The following is a 17,023-nucleotide window of genomic DNA, read 5'->3' as shown; positions in this document are numbered from 1 at the left end:
AGGAAGCCTAAAGTGACCCCTGTACTGGCAAGACTGGTAGTGTGGGAGGCTAAGAAGAATCCAAGGGTCACAAGCAAAGCCATCCTGAATAATTTATGTAATGCTGGTAACAACATTTCAAGGCGGACACTACAGAGGACCCTGCACAAGGCTGACCTCCATGGACACTGACCAAGGAGGGCTCCGCTTCTTCAAGACAGGCACAGAAAGTTAATCTAGCCTTTGCAAAAGCTCACCTGGACAATGAAGAATCCATTTTGTCATCGATTCTATGGTCTGATGAGACTAAATTTAGTTGTTTGGACATAGGGATGTGGCTTTGGAGAATATAGGGGAAGCATTCAACCCCAAGAACACCATTCCCATGGTTAAGCATGGTGGTGGAAACATGACGCTTTGGTGGTGTTTTTCAGCCAATGGGCCAGGCAAATTTAAGAAAGTAAGTGGCATCATAAAAAAAGAAAAAGACTCCATTTAGATTCTGATGCAAAACATCAAACAGTATGCAGAAAAACTTGACCTGGGCACACCCTAGACCAGTGGTTCTCAATCTTTTTCAATGTGCGGCCCCCCTTGTGTATGGCGCATTCCTTCGCGGCCCCCCAGAGAAAATTTTTGACAAAAAACTGTTCTAAAACTCAACTTTTAATTAAACAAGACATATTATATGAACAATATCAACATTTTGGAGTGGCCAAGCCAGAGTCTAGACCTAAATTCTATTAATAATTTGTAGAGAGAACAAAAGACCAAAGTTACACTGAAGAAAATGATTCATTCAATTTACTCAATTTCTTTAAGGTAAGTGGTTGCCGTCAATTTATTTAAGTTACATTTAAACAAAAAAGATTAGTAAAGTAAAATAAAAATTTTTGTTTAAATGTAGCTTAAATAAATTGATTGCAACCACTTACCTTAAAAAAGTTAGTAAATTGAATGAATAATTTTTTTCAGTGTATGGCAAGGAAGCCTTCCAACCTCACGGGCCTGGAGATCTATGCAAAAGAGAAGTGGTCCAAAATCCCAGTGGTAATATGCAAAAACCTTGTCAAAATGTTAAAAAAAATTTGACAGCTGTGATGAAAAGTAAAGGCTTTGCCATTGATTATTGAGAAAGGGTATGAATAATGTTGGACATGGGACATTTTTTCAAAATGTAAATAATGAAAAAAACAGCTAATATTGTCTTGTGTCGTTTTCAGCCAGCACATGCCTATTTGTCATATAAAAATTAACCATAATAAAACATTTGACCTGTGTATGAATAATTTTGAGCACAACTGTATATGTGCATATAAGTAAATATAAATGAAAATGGTTACATTTTCCTGTTGGTTTTGTAAGACTTTAGACTAAAATAAAATGTTAAATGCTCCTCCCAAGTTGGTAAATGCATAAATATAAGCTTGTAAATACGGACTTATGTTTGATTAGATTTTAATGTTTTTACGTCTTGCATTAAAGTTGTTGAAATATTTTTTTGACAGTTATTGCTGTTTGGTTAAATAAAAGCCTAAGTAAATGCAGACATTTGAAATTTGGCATATACTTAGTTACCAAATTGTGTTGGTACTACAGAGACTGAGAAAGACAAATTTAATACCTAGCTAGTGATACATTTGACACTTCTAAGTGATACAACACAGTTCTGTGGCATTAGCACTCGTTGCCTTGCAGATGACATCTGCTAGTTTTGAAGTGTATGCTTTTTGCATCCGCTGCTTGTTTGCTGTTTTTGTCATTTCTGAGTGTGTGTAGATTGAATGTGACCTTTAGGACATTAGTGTATAACTCCACATGTGGCTTTCTCCTCTATCTGACTCTCTGTGTGTTCTGTAGATGTACACCAACCGTGTGGCTATAGGTGATGACTTCATCGCACTGCAGCCTCTGTCCAGAGCCAAGACTCAACTGGGCAAGATTAGGTAGAGTAGGAGAGATACTCTCACTCTGCATGCAGCAGAACAAACTAACCAGCATTCATGAGAGCAGAGGCAGTGATGTAACAATTCTCCCTGCATGTAAACCCCCCACCTACGCATGCATTCTTCTGCAGGGACGATTTTAACAAACCACGAGCCTGTTTACAGATATGTCTTCTTGTAGCAACTCAGCATGATAGACTAAAATAGTTGCTTTGCTATGAAAATAATTATCTGGGCTGCATGCTCCTAAAACATAGCTTTCTGTATTGAGCATTTGACAAAGAGCAGAGAAAATAATCTCCAATCCAGCTAAAGAGGGAGATCCGTAGTCCTTCTTTGTTTCTTGGCTTAAGCGGAAAAGAACTACCTTAAAGTGTATTCTGTGACTTAAAAATCTGTTTCTCGCAGTGAATGTGAAGCATTTTCATGCTCATTCACTTCATTTCATACACGTGCTAAACTTGCTGCATTGTTTTGTACTTCCAGATGGAAGTCAGCTCAGAATACGACATCTTGTCATGTGACACTGGCTCTTCCTGTGTTGCTGTGTACTTGAAACAAGAGCTGCTTTGGGTGGTATGAGTGTGTTTCATTAAAGGGGTCCTATTATAGTATTGACCTTTGTAGAAGTCGTGATCTTTTTTCAAGGTGTACTAGAATAGATTTTTATTGATTAATTGTTCAAAAAATATTTACTGCAGCTTATTTGCTGCAGCTCTTTTCCCAGTTTGCCTCCAATGCTTGTGTTACTTACAATCTATATGAAACCCTTTCTTTCTAAATGCTCTGATTGGGCAAGCTGGCCCAGTCTGTTGTGATTTGTACATTCACTTAAAGTGTTGGAGCTGTCCTGCCCCCTACCATATTGAGCTTACGAGAAAGCGCTGTAGCTTCTCACATGTAAAAAATGGCATCAGTCCAACATGCAGAGTGATGCTCAGACAAATTCATCGGTAAGAGTGCCGCAGAGGACAGCCATGTGTAAAAAGCGCACGATATCCTATGCCAAGTTTTAGTTCTGCCTGATGCGGCTTTGGGTTAAAAAAGGATCAGGTTACCCAAGCACAATTTGAGCAAAATGTTTCAGAGATATGCTCTCATTTTGTAATTGTCTTATACATTTGAGACGTGATGGCAGATCCGACCATTTATAATTAGAGTGAAACACGCACGCAGTATCTGCGTATTGCACAGAATATTCTTTACAGCGGATTATTAGAGCATAGCAGTGATCACTTTCATAATTAAATGCACTGTGTTAGTTAACTCATCAAGTCGGTGTAGCTGAATCTTTATTTGACAGAACTACAAGCAGTGAACAGAGAATTATAAAAGTAAAATAAGTGAGCCTGCAGCTAAATGCTACACCAATATTCTTTTAATATTAGGAAGGCAAAACGAAGAGGGTTTAGAATCAGGGTGAGATAAACTTTGACATGCTGCAAAATCACGTCTTCTTTAAAGCACCTTTTTAGATGTACAATAATAGCTTGTTCTGACATATGTCAGAAAGTTATATAGTTTAATCACACTTGCACAATTCAGGGACAATTTTAAAAATATTAATAATTGAGAAATTGTAAAAAAAAATTACACATGACACAGTGACACAATTGTTTGTTTAGCCAACTTAAATATAACTTTTTATGCATTGCTTCTTTTCTTATTTTGTTTTAAATTGACAAGTCCACCTAGCTAAAAAGTTTTTTTTAGCTTTGTTACTATCAGTGTTGGGGAAGCTACTCTGAAACTGTAGTTAGATCATCTATAAGCTACTTATCAATAAAAGTAGTTAAACTACAGCCAAGCTACCCATCTGAAAAAGTGGTTAGCTACTAGTAACAAATAACTTTTAATAAGTAGCTAGCTACATTACAAGAATGACATACCTGAATAATTGTTAATGAAGAATGTTTTAAATGGCACCTTCTATGCTAAATCCACTTTTACAAGGTGTTTGGACATAATGTGTATTGTCAGTGTGTTGACACAACCACCTTACGATGAAAAAAATCCACCCATTCCTTGTTTTTAATCCCCAATCCCTCACATTGATAAAGCCCCGCCCACTTACAGTTCTGCATTACCATAGTTGCCACCCTCAGCACGTTGTACTTTGTGCACTAGATACTATTGTTTCAGACTGTATTAATCAGATCTATTTTAACTCTTTCCCCGCCATTGACGAGATAACTTGTCAAATAAGAGAAAACGCTTCCCTGCCAATGATGAGACTTTCCTGCTTTCCGCAATAACGATATTAGTTTATTTAATCGCACCCTGTCCCGCTTGCAAAGGTGGGCTCGGGCGCAGTTTACTTGTGATCGCAAATCGTGCCAGATTGTGGTTCAAAAGGAGAGATGTCAATTGCATGGCCACTCACCTTCATCTGCCTTCGTAAAAAACGCTTTGATGCGTGCAGCAGGGTTACGTGAAAGTCTGAGCTGAATAGAATGAGTGTGTCGACTTTACTCCTGCATGTTCATTTCTGATGGCAGAAATTAACAATTTTAGTTTGTGATCTAGTAAGAAGAGAAGACACTACAGGGTACCATCAAGCTACAGAAAAATGTGGGTACACTGTGGCCTAGTTTCACAGACAGGGCTTAGCTAAACCCAGGACCTACTTCCTAGCTAGACCTTACTTAAATTAAGATGTTTAAGCATCTTTTATAAACATGCCTTGGAAAAAGACGTTACTGGTGTGTATCTTGAGACCAGGACTACAGTCTAGACTACATTTACCGTACTTTCCGGACTATAAACTGCATCGGAGTTTAAGCCGCATCATTCAAAAATGCGTCATTAAGACGAAATAAAATATATAAGTCACAGTGGACTACACATCGCGTTTATTTGGAAAATTATTTAACAAAATCCAAGCCGAAGAACAAACATTTAATCTGGAAAGGCAAGTCTTTCAACTAAACAATAGCAGACAGATCAGCAGGCTGAATAGATGTCTGTACGTCAAAAGTAATATTATCAGTTATTTAAACGACAAACTGTAGACCCTTTTACAGTTGGTAAACAATGTGACGTATTTGTATGGGCGGGGCTTAGCTGGAGGCAGAAAGATTCCCCTCAATGCTTTAACAGACGGTAGCTGCCGAGTTTTCTTAGCTTTAACCATAGCTGTCGTCATTATTTTTTTGTCTGGCAGTGGCAGCAGGTTTCCGATAAAACTTCAAATTGCCTGTTCTCCGTCAATTCTGGCAACCAACAACACAACAAGACGACATTTTAAAAGCTCCTTGTGTAGCCGACCCTGTGTTGGTTTGTATTAGCCGCCTCCAGTAAGTTTTCCGTTTGTTTTGCCTCCAGCTAGCGCCGTGACGTATCTGTGACGTCCGCGCAAAAGGGGTCTATAGCATACAGAACTTACCTGGAAGGTTGAATAGGCTAAATTAACCGAACAAGCAAACTAGGGTGAAGTTTGCATACTCATCATTTCACATTACAGATCCCATTAAATTACATAATTACAGAAGCAGCATATGGCGGACTCTCGCGGCTGTAGACAGTAATGTTGTCTCTTGCCTAATAAATGTCAAAATAAATTCATACTGACTTATAAGGCTCACCTGATTGTAAGACGCAGCACCAGCCAAGTTATGAAAAAAAACGTGACTTATAGACCGAAAAATACGCTACATTACATTTAGTTATTTAGCAGACGCTTTTGTCCAAAGCGACTACAAATGAGGTAACCAATAGAAGCAATTAGAACCACACAAGCACAGCAGCAATACATAAGTGCACTAGAACTAATCTATTTGAATCTAAAACAGTATACATAGCTAAGGGTTAGTTTTTTTAATGACAAGATAGATAAAGGTAGAAAATAGAAAAAGATATTAATCTCTGTATTAGTAAGTGAGGTGTTGACGGAATAAATGGGTTTTAGCCGATTCTTAAAGACGACTACAGAATTAGCAGATCTTGTCGCAACCAGAACATCATTCCACAGGTACGCAATAGTGATTTTTTTTCCCTTTTTGGCATGGCACCAAAAGTCGTCGCTCTGTGGCAGAGAGCAGGAATCTAGAGGGTACTCAAGTCTGTATAAGCGAGTGAAGGGAAGGGGTTGCTGACCCAGTGGTGATTTTAAAGGCCAGGAACAGAGCTTTAAATTTGCGAGCTGCTATAGGAAGCCAGTTGTAACCTGACAAAGAGAGAAGTGATGTGCACCCTCTTTGGCTTATTGAAGACCACTCTTGCTGTTGCATTCTGCATCATCTGTAAGGTTTCGGTTGTTCAGGCTGGGAGTCCGGCCAGTAACACATTGCAGTAGTCCAGTCTGAACAGGACAAGAGCCTGGGCTAGGACTTGTGTAGCATGCTCGGATAGGAAAGGTCTAATTTTCATAATGTTGTTGAGAATTAATCTACAAGAGTGGGTGGGTGGTATATAGTTTATATTTGTGCAAAATAAATTAAACCTAAAACTACCTGACAGGTAAGACCTGAACCATAGTAGCACTGTTCAGGAGACACCCATAGTTATGTGGGTCGGCAGGAGGATGAGGATGTGGTTATTAACATTGTCAAAAGTGGCAGATAGATCCAGTAGAATCAGTAGAGATGATCCAGTGGGATCAGTACAGACTAACCTTAAGCCTTGTCTGTGAAACCAGGGGTATACAGTTGTGTGAAAAAGTGTTGGCCCCTTTCTGATTTTTTTTTTTTTTTGCATGTTTGTCCACTTTAATGTTCAGATCATTAAACAAATTTAAATATAAATATATACAGAGATAACACAAATCATAACAGGTTTAATTGATAACACAGGTCAAAGTTTTGTGAAATACTTGTGAAAGTGTTAACAGTAGTATGATCTAATATCTATATCTAGGCAATATCTGTGGACAACTAATCTTTTCAGATAACCTAGTTGATTTTATTTGTGGCATTTTATTCAATTTTAGTATCCAAATGTCAGTCAACAGAAGAAACATTTTTTTTAAATATCATCAGGATGGACATTGGTTCTTCTCATCTTTGGTAGCTTATTTAAAAGGCAACTTGGGACAGATCTTAATTTCAGGAAGCATATGCCGGAAGACCTCAACCGGAAGTGATGTGACCTGTTTTGCAGAATATAGACGTTTGTTGCGCAAAACCCCTATTTGGTCTCTTTTTGTGTGGTTAGGTTTTGGTAACTATGAATAAATCACTTTAGGGCATTTTAATACTACAGCTTGTCCTAGTATATATCAAACATATTATAATTATGTAATTCTAAATCCCTACAGGTATCCAGGCATGAGCAGAATTTGTCTTTGCACTGGATACCTGTTTTGCATATAATGCTAAAAAGGGTCTGGAGGTCTATTGTTATTGGTAGATTTCATCAGGGTGACTGTAAACAAAGATGGGCATTTGAGTCATGTCTGATTGTGGTCTATTTAAGGGTCTGATTGTGGTCTATGTTAGGGGCCTTTCAGACAGGACCCACGACTTTTCACGACTGCAAAAGCTACACTGTTTCAAAAGTAATTAAACACAAAATGAACTCATTTTCATTAGGAGACATGCAGAAAGTGGCAAACAGTGGGCGGTTTTCACTGGTATGAGGTGTTCGTGCACCACAAATTCGTGGGATCTTAGCTGCTGAAGATACAAATATTTTATTTTTTAGTGAGTGGCAGCGTAGGCTTTAACCAGGCATTGAACAGATTATTAACAACCAATCAGAACATTTTACTGAGCTCATAGTGAAGTGTTAAAACATTGAGGAGAAAATCATTTGAAATGTGATTTAATTCACAGAGCTATATGACACATCAACAATTTCATACAGAAATATAAATGAGCAATCAAGAGTTTGGGACATGAAATGTGATATTGCTTTAGGCAAATCATTACTTTAGGCAAATTAAAAGTTATTAAATAATTGCAGTAATTAAAACTATGAATGACAAAATGACACAAACAGAATTTTCGTTATGTTTTATTATTTTTCAATAAAAACAATGTGACGTGGCAACGTCCGTTCCACCAGCGTAACACCAGCACGCCTGTACCAAACGCTTCTGCTATATCAGAAAAGTGCTTCCACCGTTTCCCGCGTACCGTGTGAAACGCCCTCTGCCCCCCATTAATCCATCATGGTGCATTTTTTGTGGTTTTGACAAACCAAAACCCTGTCGACTGTAAAGTAAATGTATTGCAAAAACAGGTTTTGCTGGTAACATTACATGGCATGCAGCTTCAACTGAAAAATAACCACGCGAACGGAAACAGCACACAGAAGTTCAGTTTAGGCACTTCATGATAAGTATAAAGTGTAATTGTAAGAAATGGTGCACCAGTTTAATCTTGCTTTTTCTTTTGTAACTTTTATGCCATTCTTACATATGCATTTTCATACTGGCATGATGAGTGACATGGCATTTCCTACAACCTTCAATCACCTGCAGCTCAGATTTTAGTATGTTTAAAGGTTCTTCAGTATGCTTCAGTATTCAGTAACTGTCCAGGAAAAATGAAGATATATGCCCATCCTCTTCATTATGTACATTAAATAATTTTTCAGCACAGACATATTTTCGTGCTTATAGGTGCTTTTATTTTGGCTTCAAGTTTTTTAACTAATTTTCTCTCTCTTTTGTCCATTTCAGCTTATTGAGGCCCACCAGGGCATCGGATGTATGGACTCCATGTGCTGTTTCTCAGAGGGGCAAAACGCCTGCTCACGGCTGGGTCGGATGGTGGAGCGAATGATGGGCCACTGTGACCCCTCCCGGGCCACCAGGTGCGACCTTTCTCTCTCTCACCTTTGTTGTAAGCATATATCCTACAAGCTGGAATGTGACGAGCCAGCCATCCTGGAGTAGTGAGGGCCAGCGTTGAACTTGTAGCATTCCCTAAAGATTAAAGCATAGATTGGGAAGGAAACCTTTAAATTCTTGCAGATCTTTATTATGTAGATGTGTGCTACACCACCTGCTAGGGTCCAGGTATGTGGAAATACAAAAAAAAAACGAATACAAAACTTCTTGCCATGAAGTAAAATTTTTGAGTTTGCTTTTTAAGATCACTGTTTTCGTTATTTCATAGTCTTATACCTCCTGTCTTTGCAAGAGCTGGTGTCGCGTTGTGTGTGTCTTTTCTATGTAGCAGATGATATTGTGCTTGTGCCTCCATTTTATATCAGACTCTATAATCACTAAAGCTGTCTGCTTATTAGTGTTTTTACACATCACACCCAGCAAAACTAACACTATGTCAGTATTTCCAAGTATATTCTTGTGGAATGTTGTACTATAATGTCCGTGAAACATCCTATGTTCTCAGTTTTGCGTCCCAGTTCAGAGTGTTTTAGTCTTTATGTTAGTTATTGCTTTATGTGCATATCTCTCAGTGAGCGCAATCTGCATGCAACTATTATGTACTTACAAGACATACATTTCTTGTAATCATTTTAACTGTCTGTGTCCGTATGCTTTCGAAGCTACTTCATAGTGTCCAAATGTTGAAACATGTAAATAGACATTTGATCTCCATAAATATAAAATTCCTGTTCCAGTTGAACCGCTAACACTGCCATGGAAAGCAGGGTACTAATGAAGACCTCTGCGTTGACTGGCCAATGTCAGCTGTAGATACAGTGTTTATCTACTGTTGAGTGATTGGTTTGGTTACCACAAAGATAAAAAAATCAAGGGACCACTTTAGGATTGAGGGAGACACTGGAATCTGTAGTCTCCAAGCAAATTTTTTATCGCCTTTGCTGTTTTTATGTTAAACTTGAAGCCTTACAAATGAACTATCAGTATGTCTAGTTGCATGGTTGCAGCCATTGGTATTTACTGTGTTGAATGGTCAGTAAATGCCAGAGTGTGTTTTCACAAAATAGTATTATGCTCCATTGATTTGCCATGTTTTTTTCAGCTCCTACCATCTCAAAATTTGAAGCATTTAAAGTTTTAAACATTTAGTTCAGTGGCTTGTTGCATTGATTGGTTTGTCTGTACCAGGGGTCCCCAACTTTTTTTTTACACTGTGGATCGGTTTAGGCTTAAAATTGATCTGCGGACAGTGGGGGGTTTGAGTAGTGCTAGTGCAAGTAAGACCTACGTGTTGCGCATACTTGCACCATCACTTATTTTAAGTGGCTCACAATTTTAGTGCTCTTGTGAAATGTATGAAGTTTTAAATGGAAATAAGAATTAAAGACTATTTGGGCGGATTGTTTTTACATTACATTTATATTACTGTTTATACATTTTTTATCAGTATGCATGTTCCCTGGGTTTGAACCTATGAGCGTTTGCACTGCTAATACAATGCTCTATTACTAAGCTTTACAGGAGCACTACTTTTTACTTTCATTGTTTTACAAATTCGCTTGCCCATTCAGCCTTAATAAATAAAGGTGCTGTAGAATGTAAAACTGTATTACATAGGCATAGATGAATAATACGAGCTCTGTACGTGGTAATGATATATCGTGAGCTTCAAACGCAATTGTTTCCTACTTATGTAAACCTTGTGCATGTAAAAGACAGCTGAAAAAACAGGCCAGTCTTAACATAACACCAACTGTGACGTTATAGTCGAGATGTACGCCCCAACATTTTTTTTAGCATTGTAACAACATTGTACCTAATTTAAATTTATTGTGACTGCTGAGTTAGCGCTATATGCTAGTTAATGCTATATGCTAGTGTTTAGGCTGAAGTTATACTATTGACATTACAGTTAAGTTTTGCAGGTCCATGCTGAAAAAAAAAAAACTTACCACTCAGAAATGTCCATTAACAATCTCCAAACAGTTAGTTTTTCCTCAAAATCTCTAATTTTATCTGATACAGGCTCAAACATAAGGTCTGTTTATACACAGCTACTCTTAACAACCTGCTCTGAGAAACAGCCAATTAGAGTAGAGATCAACATTATTATTTAGATTTGGGCGATATGCCCCATTTTGAGATCGTTCTATCGTCAGCCTGTGAGATCGGCGATACACAATAGTATCGGGTGGCGGGGCAGTTTACTCATTTATTTATTTGTTCATTTCTTACTCATTATGACAAGGCACTTGATTGGTTCAAAAAAGTACAAGAGCAACAAAATAAAAGCATCTTTCTTAAACTGATGCCATTAATCCGAGCGCTTCATTCAAGCCCAGACGCTCTTTCCAGCGTGCCAGGGAGCGACAACAAGACACGTGCTGGTTTTAACCCTCTGCGCGCTAATAACCTCTCTAGTGCAAGGAAATGTCAGAGCTAGGGGCTGCTCAATTATGGAAAAAATCATAATCCTGATTATTTAACACGATTACTTAATGACTGTAAAAACATGCACCTGCGCACCCGCAGCGCAAATACAAATATTTAAATGCATTTGTTTAGTGCTGTTGCAGAAGGCTGCACATGTCAAGCAGTGGTTCTCTCAGAGGTGCCTTTTTAAACACATTGGTCCAGGGGAACGCAATCATATTTTAAACACGTGGGATGTATTGCTACAACTCATTGAAATGCATATCATAAACAGAATTACTATCTGACTTCAGACAGAGCGCAGCTCTCTGCACGTCCGCCAGAGTGGCGCCAATATGCAGCGGGTTATATTTTAAACAAAATGAATAGTTTGCCTCAGCTCGCATGAAACGCATTAAACTAAACAAATAAATAAGAATTACTTAAAGCAGACATATCATGCTTTTAAATCTGTCCTTTTTACATATAAATCTTCTATTTGTGGTCTATGTAAAGCGAAACTGCAATGCTTGGGTCTGAATTCCTCATTATTATAGCCCCACAGGCCCCCTTTCTACCCCTTTTCTGATGTGCAGCTGAGAGCAACTCGTTTTGGTACTGTCTTTTTAAATGCACGTCATACCCTGCCCCCTCTCCAGGTTGCAGAGGTGACACTCGTTTAAACTCCACCCCGTTCGGCCATTTTTGTAGTTTTATAGCAGAGATACGATTATCTAGCTGCACAGAAACTTTTTATTTACTCGTTATTCACAAAATGTCAACAACGGAAGACTTGTCCATCCGGCCTTATATGTTCGCGAGTTCGAGTCGGAAACGGACTGAGAGGAAAATGAAGACGACGAACCTGCAGAACAACGTCTTCATACCTGTATGGAGGTATCGCAATGGTGTGAGGCTGCAGCCTCCGGAGGTCGCATATCTAGGCTGCATACGTCATCAAGACGTTCTTATTTCAGAATATTAACAATTATAAAGTTTACTATTATTCTTAGTTAATCGTAAGTTGTTGTAATATGCTCATGACTTGCAAATGTAATGCTCAGTTAACTTAAACCAGGCTTGATGCCCAAAAGCGATCTCCCCAGGCTGCAGCCTTCGGAGTGAGAAACAGCACTGCTAAACCATGACCACCGTGTACTTTACTTTTTTACTTTAAGTTATAAACTGCTTACCGAAGTGCTCTGCTCGTCGTCTCCAAAGAAATAAGTAATTGACCCCTCAATCAGACGAAGTCTATCGGCAATTCCTTCTTTATACTGGCGGAGATTGGTGAAGTAGTTATCCTTAAAGTGCCTCGGGCACACAAAAATGACTTTACCCACAGATGTGAGTACATTTCTTACGCTCTCGTAACTTCTGCATCCTTGAGCTTGAACTACAATATCGCAGCGAGAAATATAAAATGGCGGATTGCTCGTAGTGTTGGGCTGGAAGTCGATGTCCTTATTTAGCAGTTCCGCTGCAAATACTGTGACGTAATTGTTCAAAAAACGTAATAGATAATAGAAAAATCACAACCGGTTGGAAAATATGACCAAAACAGAATATAAAGATATCAACAAAGCACCTGAAGAGACTAATTTCAACTTTTATGTACTTATAAACACTACAAATATACAACAAAATGCATTTAAGAGCCAAGAAAGTGGATTTAGCATGATATGTCTCCTTTAAGTTTATGTTTAGACTTCGGACAGATGCGGTAGCGCGTGCATGTGAGACAGAGGGAAGCGCAGCTGCATGACGGGCTGGATTTAGGTGCTAGAACGAGTCCGAGACGCGCGTATTAAGTCCATGTGCGTGCAAGAAGGAATTTTCTCTCTACAAGCTCTCTGCGTAAAGTGAAGCTCACAAATTCTCATGCCAGGAACAGCCCAATTATTATTCATGATCCTTTCAAATAAGGTAATAATTAGGGATGCACCGAATCCAGATTTTTTAGGTTCGGCCGAATCCCGAATCCACCGTTTAAGATTCGGCCGAATCCGAAACCGAATACCGAATCCTACTCGCATCCTTATTCCATTAACACAGTAAAACACATTAATGAAGTAAACAACGTCAACAGCAGTGTATTTTTCATTTTATTTAATTTTAACTGTACATCCTGCCAGGATGACAAGTTGGAAAAACTATTTTGACAATTACCATAAGCCTATGCATTATGAAAGCGATGCGTTGCAACACGCTCGTTTTTACAATAAACAAGCAGCTCCGCGCTGAAAACTATATTTAACTTTGAATGAGAAGCTCCGCTCGTCAATGTCAGGTTTCACACGGCCGTCCAATTACAGTGGAGGAGGGGCGGGAGATTACCACAGCAACCAACTGGTTACAGCTGAAGCATCACAGCTACCAAGCGCTCGGCTGAAAAACAGCTGGAATTTGGCGTTTAAAAGTTTTGGTGTGTCCAGCCCCCAAGGCTCACCGAAAGAAAAAGCTCATCTCCACGTCAGCACCCGATGTGTGTAATCAACGGCCGCGTGACGTCGACCTGCGTAGCGCAAGCCTAGGGTTCGGTTCGGTGGAAAAAAAATCTAGGATTCGGCCGAATCCGAACCCCGTCAAAAAGCCCAGTATTCGGCCGAATCCGAATCCTGGATTCGGTGCATCCCTAGTAATAATAAACCATTTTATTCTAAAGGCAAATCCTAGGGTTGTGAATGGACATGTAAAATCGTCTCTGGATATTTTGTGCGCTTAATAAAGCCACATAGCTTCTATGTAGATATCAGAAAACAAGTAAACATATTATTTCAATGCATTCTTTGGCACCTTTAATGATAAACAATTTTGGGTTGCTGTCCTTAAATGCTCGTACTGGGTCGTGGCCCGGTGGTTGGGGACCTCTGGTCTATACTGCTTTACTTCCATTTGTCCTTAGACCAGTGTGTGATAGACAAACTGTTTGGTTGCCATTTATAAAATTTGCTAAGAGCCACTGTTTTAGACAATGAAAAATTGTCTGCTGTGGTGGTATGCATTGAGTAGACCACCCCTGCATATATGTATGTATATGAATTCAATATACTCTTTCTAACTTAAACCACTATACCTCAAGATCTTAAAACGGTTGTCTTTACCTGCAAGAATGGTACATTATATGTTTATTCATCCTATCTTAGTCCTTTCTTCAACATGATCCAAAGATAACTGCATTACTGTAGCTACTAATGTAATCTTTATCTTATAGCATGGTGTATCTATAATATGGCTGTACTTGAAGGGCATTTGTCCTAAAAACAAACTATATGAAGTGATGCCCTATGGTGAATAACTCCAATTTACTGTTGGTATGGCATTTGAGAAATACAGCTTGCCCGGACTGCTTAAGGGCTGCCTTATTTTACTCAATTTACAAATATTATATATATTTTATAGTAAAGCTATATACATGCCGAATATTTTTCTACAGTCTATAGATTTATCTTAATAATTAGTTTATATGATTATTACTTATGTACTGTAACTGTGAACTTATATACTGAAGAGGTTGTAGTCTATGTAAATGTCAAAGCTGTGAACGGGTGTTGTGTGTATATTTGTATTTAGTGTCCTTTAACTATGCACATGAATCCATCTTGCACTAACATGTCTTTGCATTCATTTTTCCATTGACGCCGTGCACAAGTTAAAGTTGCACTGTGCAGGATTTTTCAGTTACAACATCTTAACTCTCACTCTTGCCGCTCTCTTACAAAACTACTACTAACTCTGAATAATTTTTTGTGTAACAATTGGGCCAATGCTGCTCACTCAACTTTTTATAATTTGAAGAATCTCTTTGCACCACAAAGCACCCTTTGTCAAACGATTCTTCAGATGTTTTTTTATGGTAACATTTAGTCAAAACATAAAGTTCATATTTTCTTTTTTTTTTTTGGAAAACCTGCATTGTCCACCTTTAAATGCAGCTTTAGAAGATGTGTATTGTAGGCATGCACCAATATAGGCAGGCTTGTAGCCAACAGTTACTTTTGTTAGTCATAAAGTCACCTTTACACAACTCTTTTTACTATACAGATTTTAAAGCATCAAAAGTATTCAATATTATGTGTCATGGTTAATTATATCTCCTTTATAATGAGAGTAACAATATCTAGAGACCAGGCAGGTACATAGGCTAATGCAATAGCCAGATAATCTCCACATTTAAAAATTTGGCATGTTTCATGTAAAATGTAATATCAGGATGTACAGTTAAATAAGATGTATTCGTAGTATAAGGGTCTTAGAGATTTCAGTCCCTCTCTTCATATCAAAACACCCACATATTAGTCTGACTATATAGCAGGTAGAACAGGAATGATATATTTTAAACTTGTACAAAACATTTACACTTTCCCCCTCTTTCTTCACAATTTCCTTGATGCTTCCAGATCATGGAGTGACTCAGAGACCTTCTCCAATGACCGAAGCGTCTTGACACTCTCCCCCATGGAGGTATCCCATTGTTAAGAAAAGGCCACACACCAGCCCCATAAAAGGAACCGTTCATGAAGTTTGGACACCTACCCATTCCCCTTGCCCTAGTACAGTCACCAGCCAGTCATACACCGAAAACAGCTTTATACTTCAAAGGCTCTGGTTTTCAGAGCACATTGCGTCAAACGTGACAAGCAACACAAGATATTCAGTGGTTCTTTAAAGAAACCAAAGGATTTGAATGATTCGTGTTCCGCTATTGCAGTAGTTAACCATGGAATTGTATGCAAAGGGCCATAATCTTTCCTGAGGAAAATGAGGGGTCTTGTTTGAAAGCCATAATTCCCCCTTAAATGCCTGATTTTCAAGGTATTAAATGTAAGTTTAGTGTAGCATTAGAGCTCAAATCTGTAACCTCCTAACCTGAAATGCCTACCTGTACACCCAAACAGTCTTGGATTGTGCAGATTATCATAATGCAGGAATGCTGCAGAGTTCCTAAAGGCTGACATATCATTTTCATACTTTAAACCTCATTAACCATGTGCCTGCATAATATTTCATGTTTCTTCTCTCTTGCAAATGTTTGCTATGTTTTCATGTCTAGCCATTGTCCCAATTTAATTTATCATTGTTAGCGTGTTCCTTGTTTTTCTGCTCGCTGTATGTTGCCGCTTGACAGAGCTGTTTTATTTTGTTTGTGTGTGTATTTAATTTGCATAAAAGGACATAGTCTAAATAAATTAAATAATTTTCCCACATGGGCAGTGGTTTACTGTTACATGAATGCCTAAGCTTTGAGACAACCGTTTTAAACTTGCTTATCAACTATACTGAAGTTTTTGATATTAGACTGCATGTAGCGCTTTGGTCAGTCCATCAGAATTACCTTGGATTGGCATTAGATAACTTGACATAAATACTCCCAGCTTGGTGAGTGTTAAAACTAGGCTTTAAGTTTGTTTTTGCATAGTACAGTTCAAATTGATCCAGCCTGGATCCTTTAAATATGGTGCCGTGACCCTTATGGCTGTTGAATGGTCACTAAACTAAATGTTTGGATTAGTTTCAGTCAAATTTGTTGGAGTTGTGAAGTACACAGATTTGTTACCTCTGTTTTTTGTTTGTGTATCACTTTTCATGTCAGTAAACAAACTTCTGAACACCAGTCATAACTATTTCAACTTATTTGAAATGAAGAAAGAAGTGTTTTGCTGTATTGTAATTGATTATATAGCAATCCAGTATGCCATTTGTTACTCAGACATTAGCAATAAGACTCAGTCTAGACTGGTAATGCCTGATCTAGCTGTGATGTCAGTAATTCATGTTACGGTTCCATTTTTTCTGTAAATGTTTGTTCTGTTCTACTTTCCTTGCAATGAATTTAAGTACTGATGTTTATGAAAGATCTATTTACAGAATAAATACATTTTTAAAATGTGGT

At 38.2% G+C, this 17,023-nt stretch overlaps 1 protein-coding gene across 4 annotated transcripts in view; it reads left to right on the top strand.

Annotated features, from left to right (window-relative positions):
* atp11b (ATPase phospholipid transporting 11B) overlaps positions 1-16,839 on the top strand; it is a 54,916-nt gene extending 38,077 nt beyond the window's left edge. For 2 of the 4 annotated variants that reach the window (XM_065259363.1, XM_065259362.1), the window contains 2 exons: positions 8,548-8,681; positions 15,531-16,839. In XM_065259363.1, coding sequence (XP_065115435.1) covers positions 8,548-8,681; positions 15,531-15,609 — 213 coding nt within the window. In that variant the 3' untranslated portion in view covers positions 15,610-16,839. Of the gene's footprint in view, positions 1-1,839; positions 1,926-2,411; positions 3,153-8,547; positions 8,682-15,530 lie in introns of those variants that run through there. The other 2 variants (XM_065259364.1, XM_065259365.2) reach the window with 2 other exon arrangements.
* Positions 16,840-17,023: the final 184 nt, after the last annotated feature.

Source organism: Paramisgurnus dabryanus, chromosome 24 (genome assembly GCF_030506205.2).
Source record: "Paramisgurnus dabryanus chromosome 24, PD_genome_1.1, whole genome shotgun sequence".
NCBI classification, from domain to species: domain Eukaryota; kingdom Metazoa; phylum Chordata; class Actinopteri; order Cypriniformes; family Cobitidae; genus Paramisgurnus; species Paramisgurnus dabryanus.
The sequence above is the reverse complement of the archived record's forward strand: the minus strand, read 5'-3'. Positions and strand labels throughout refer to the sequence as shown.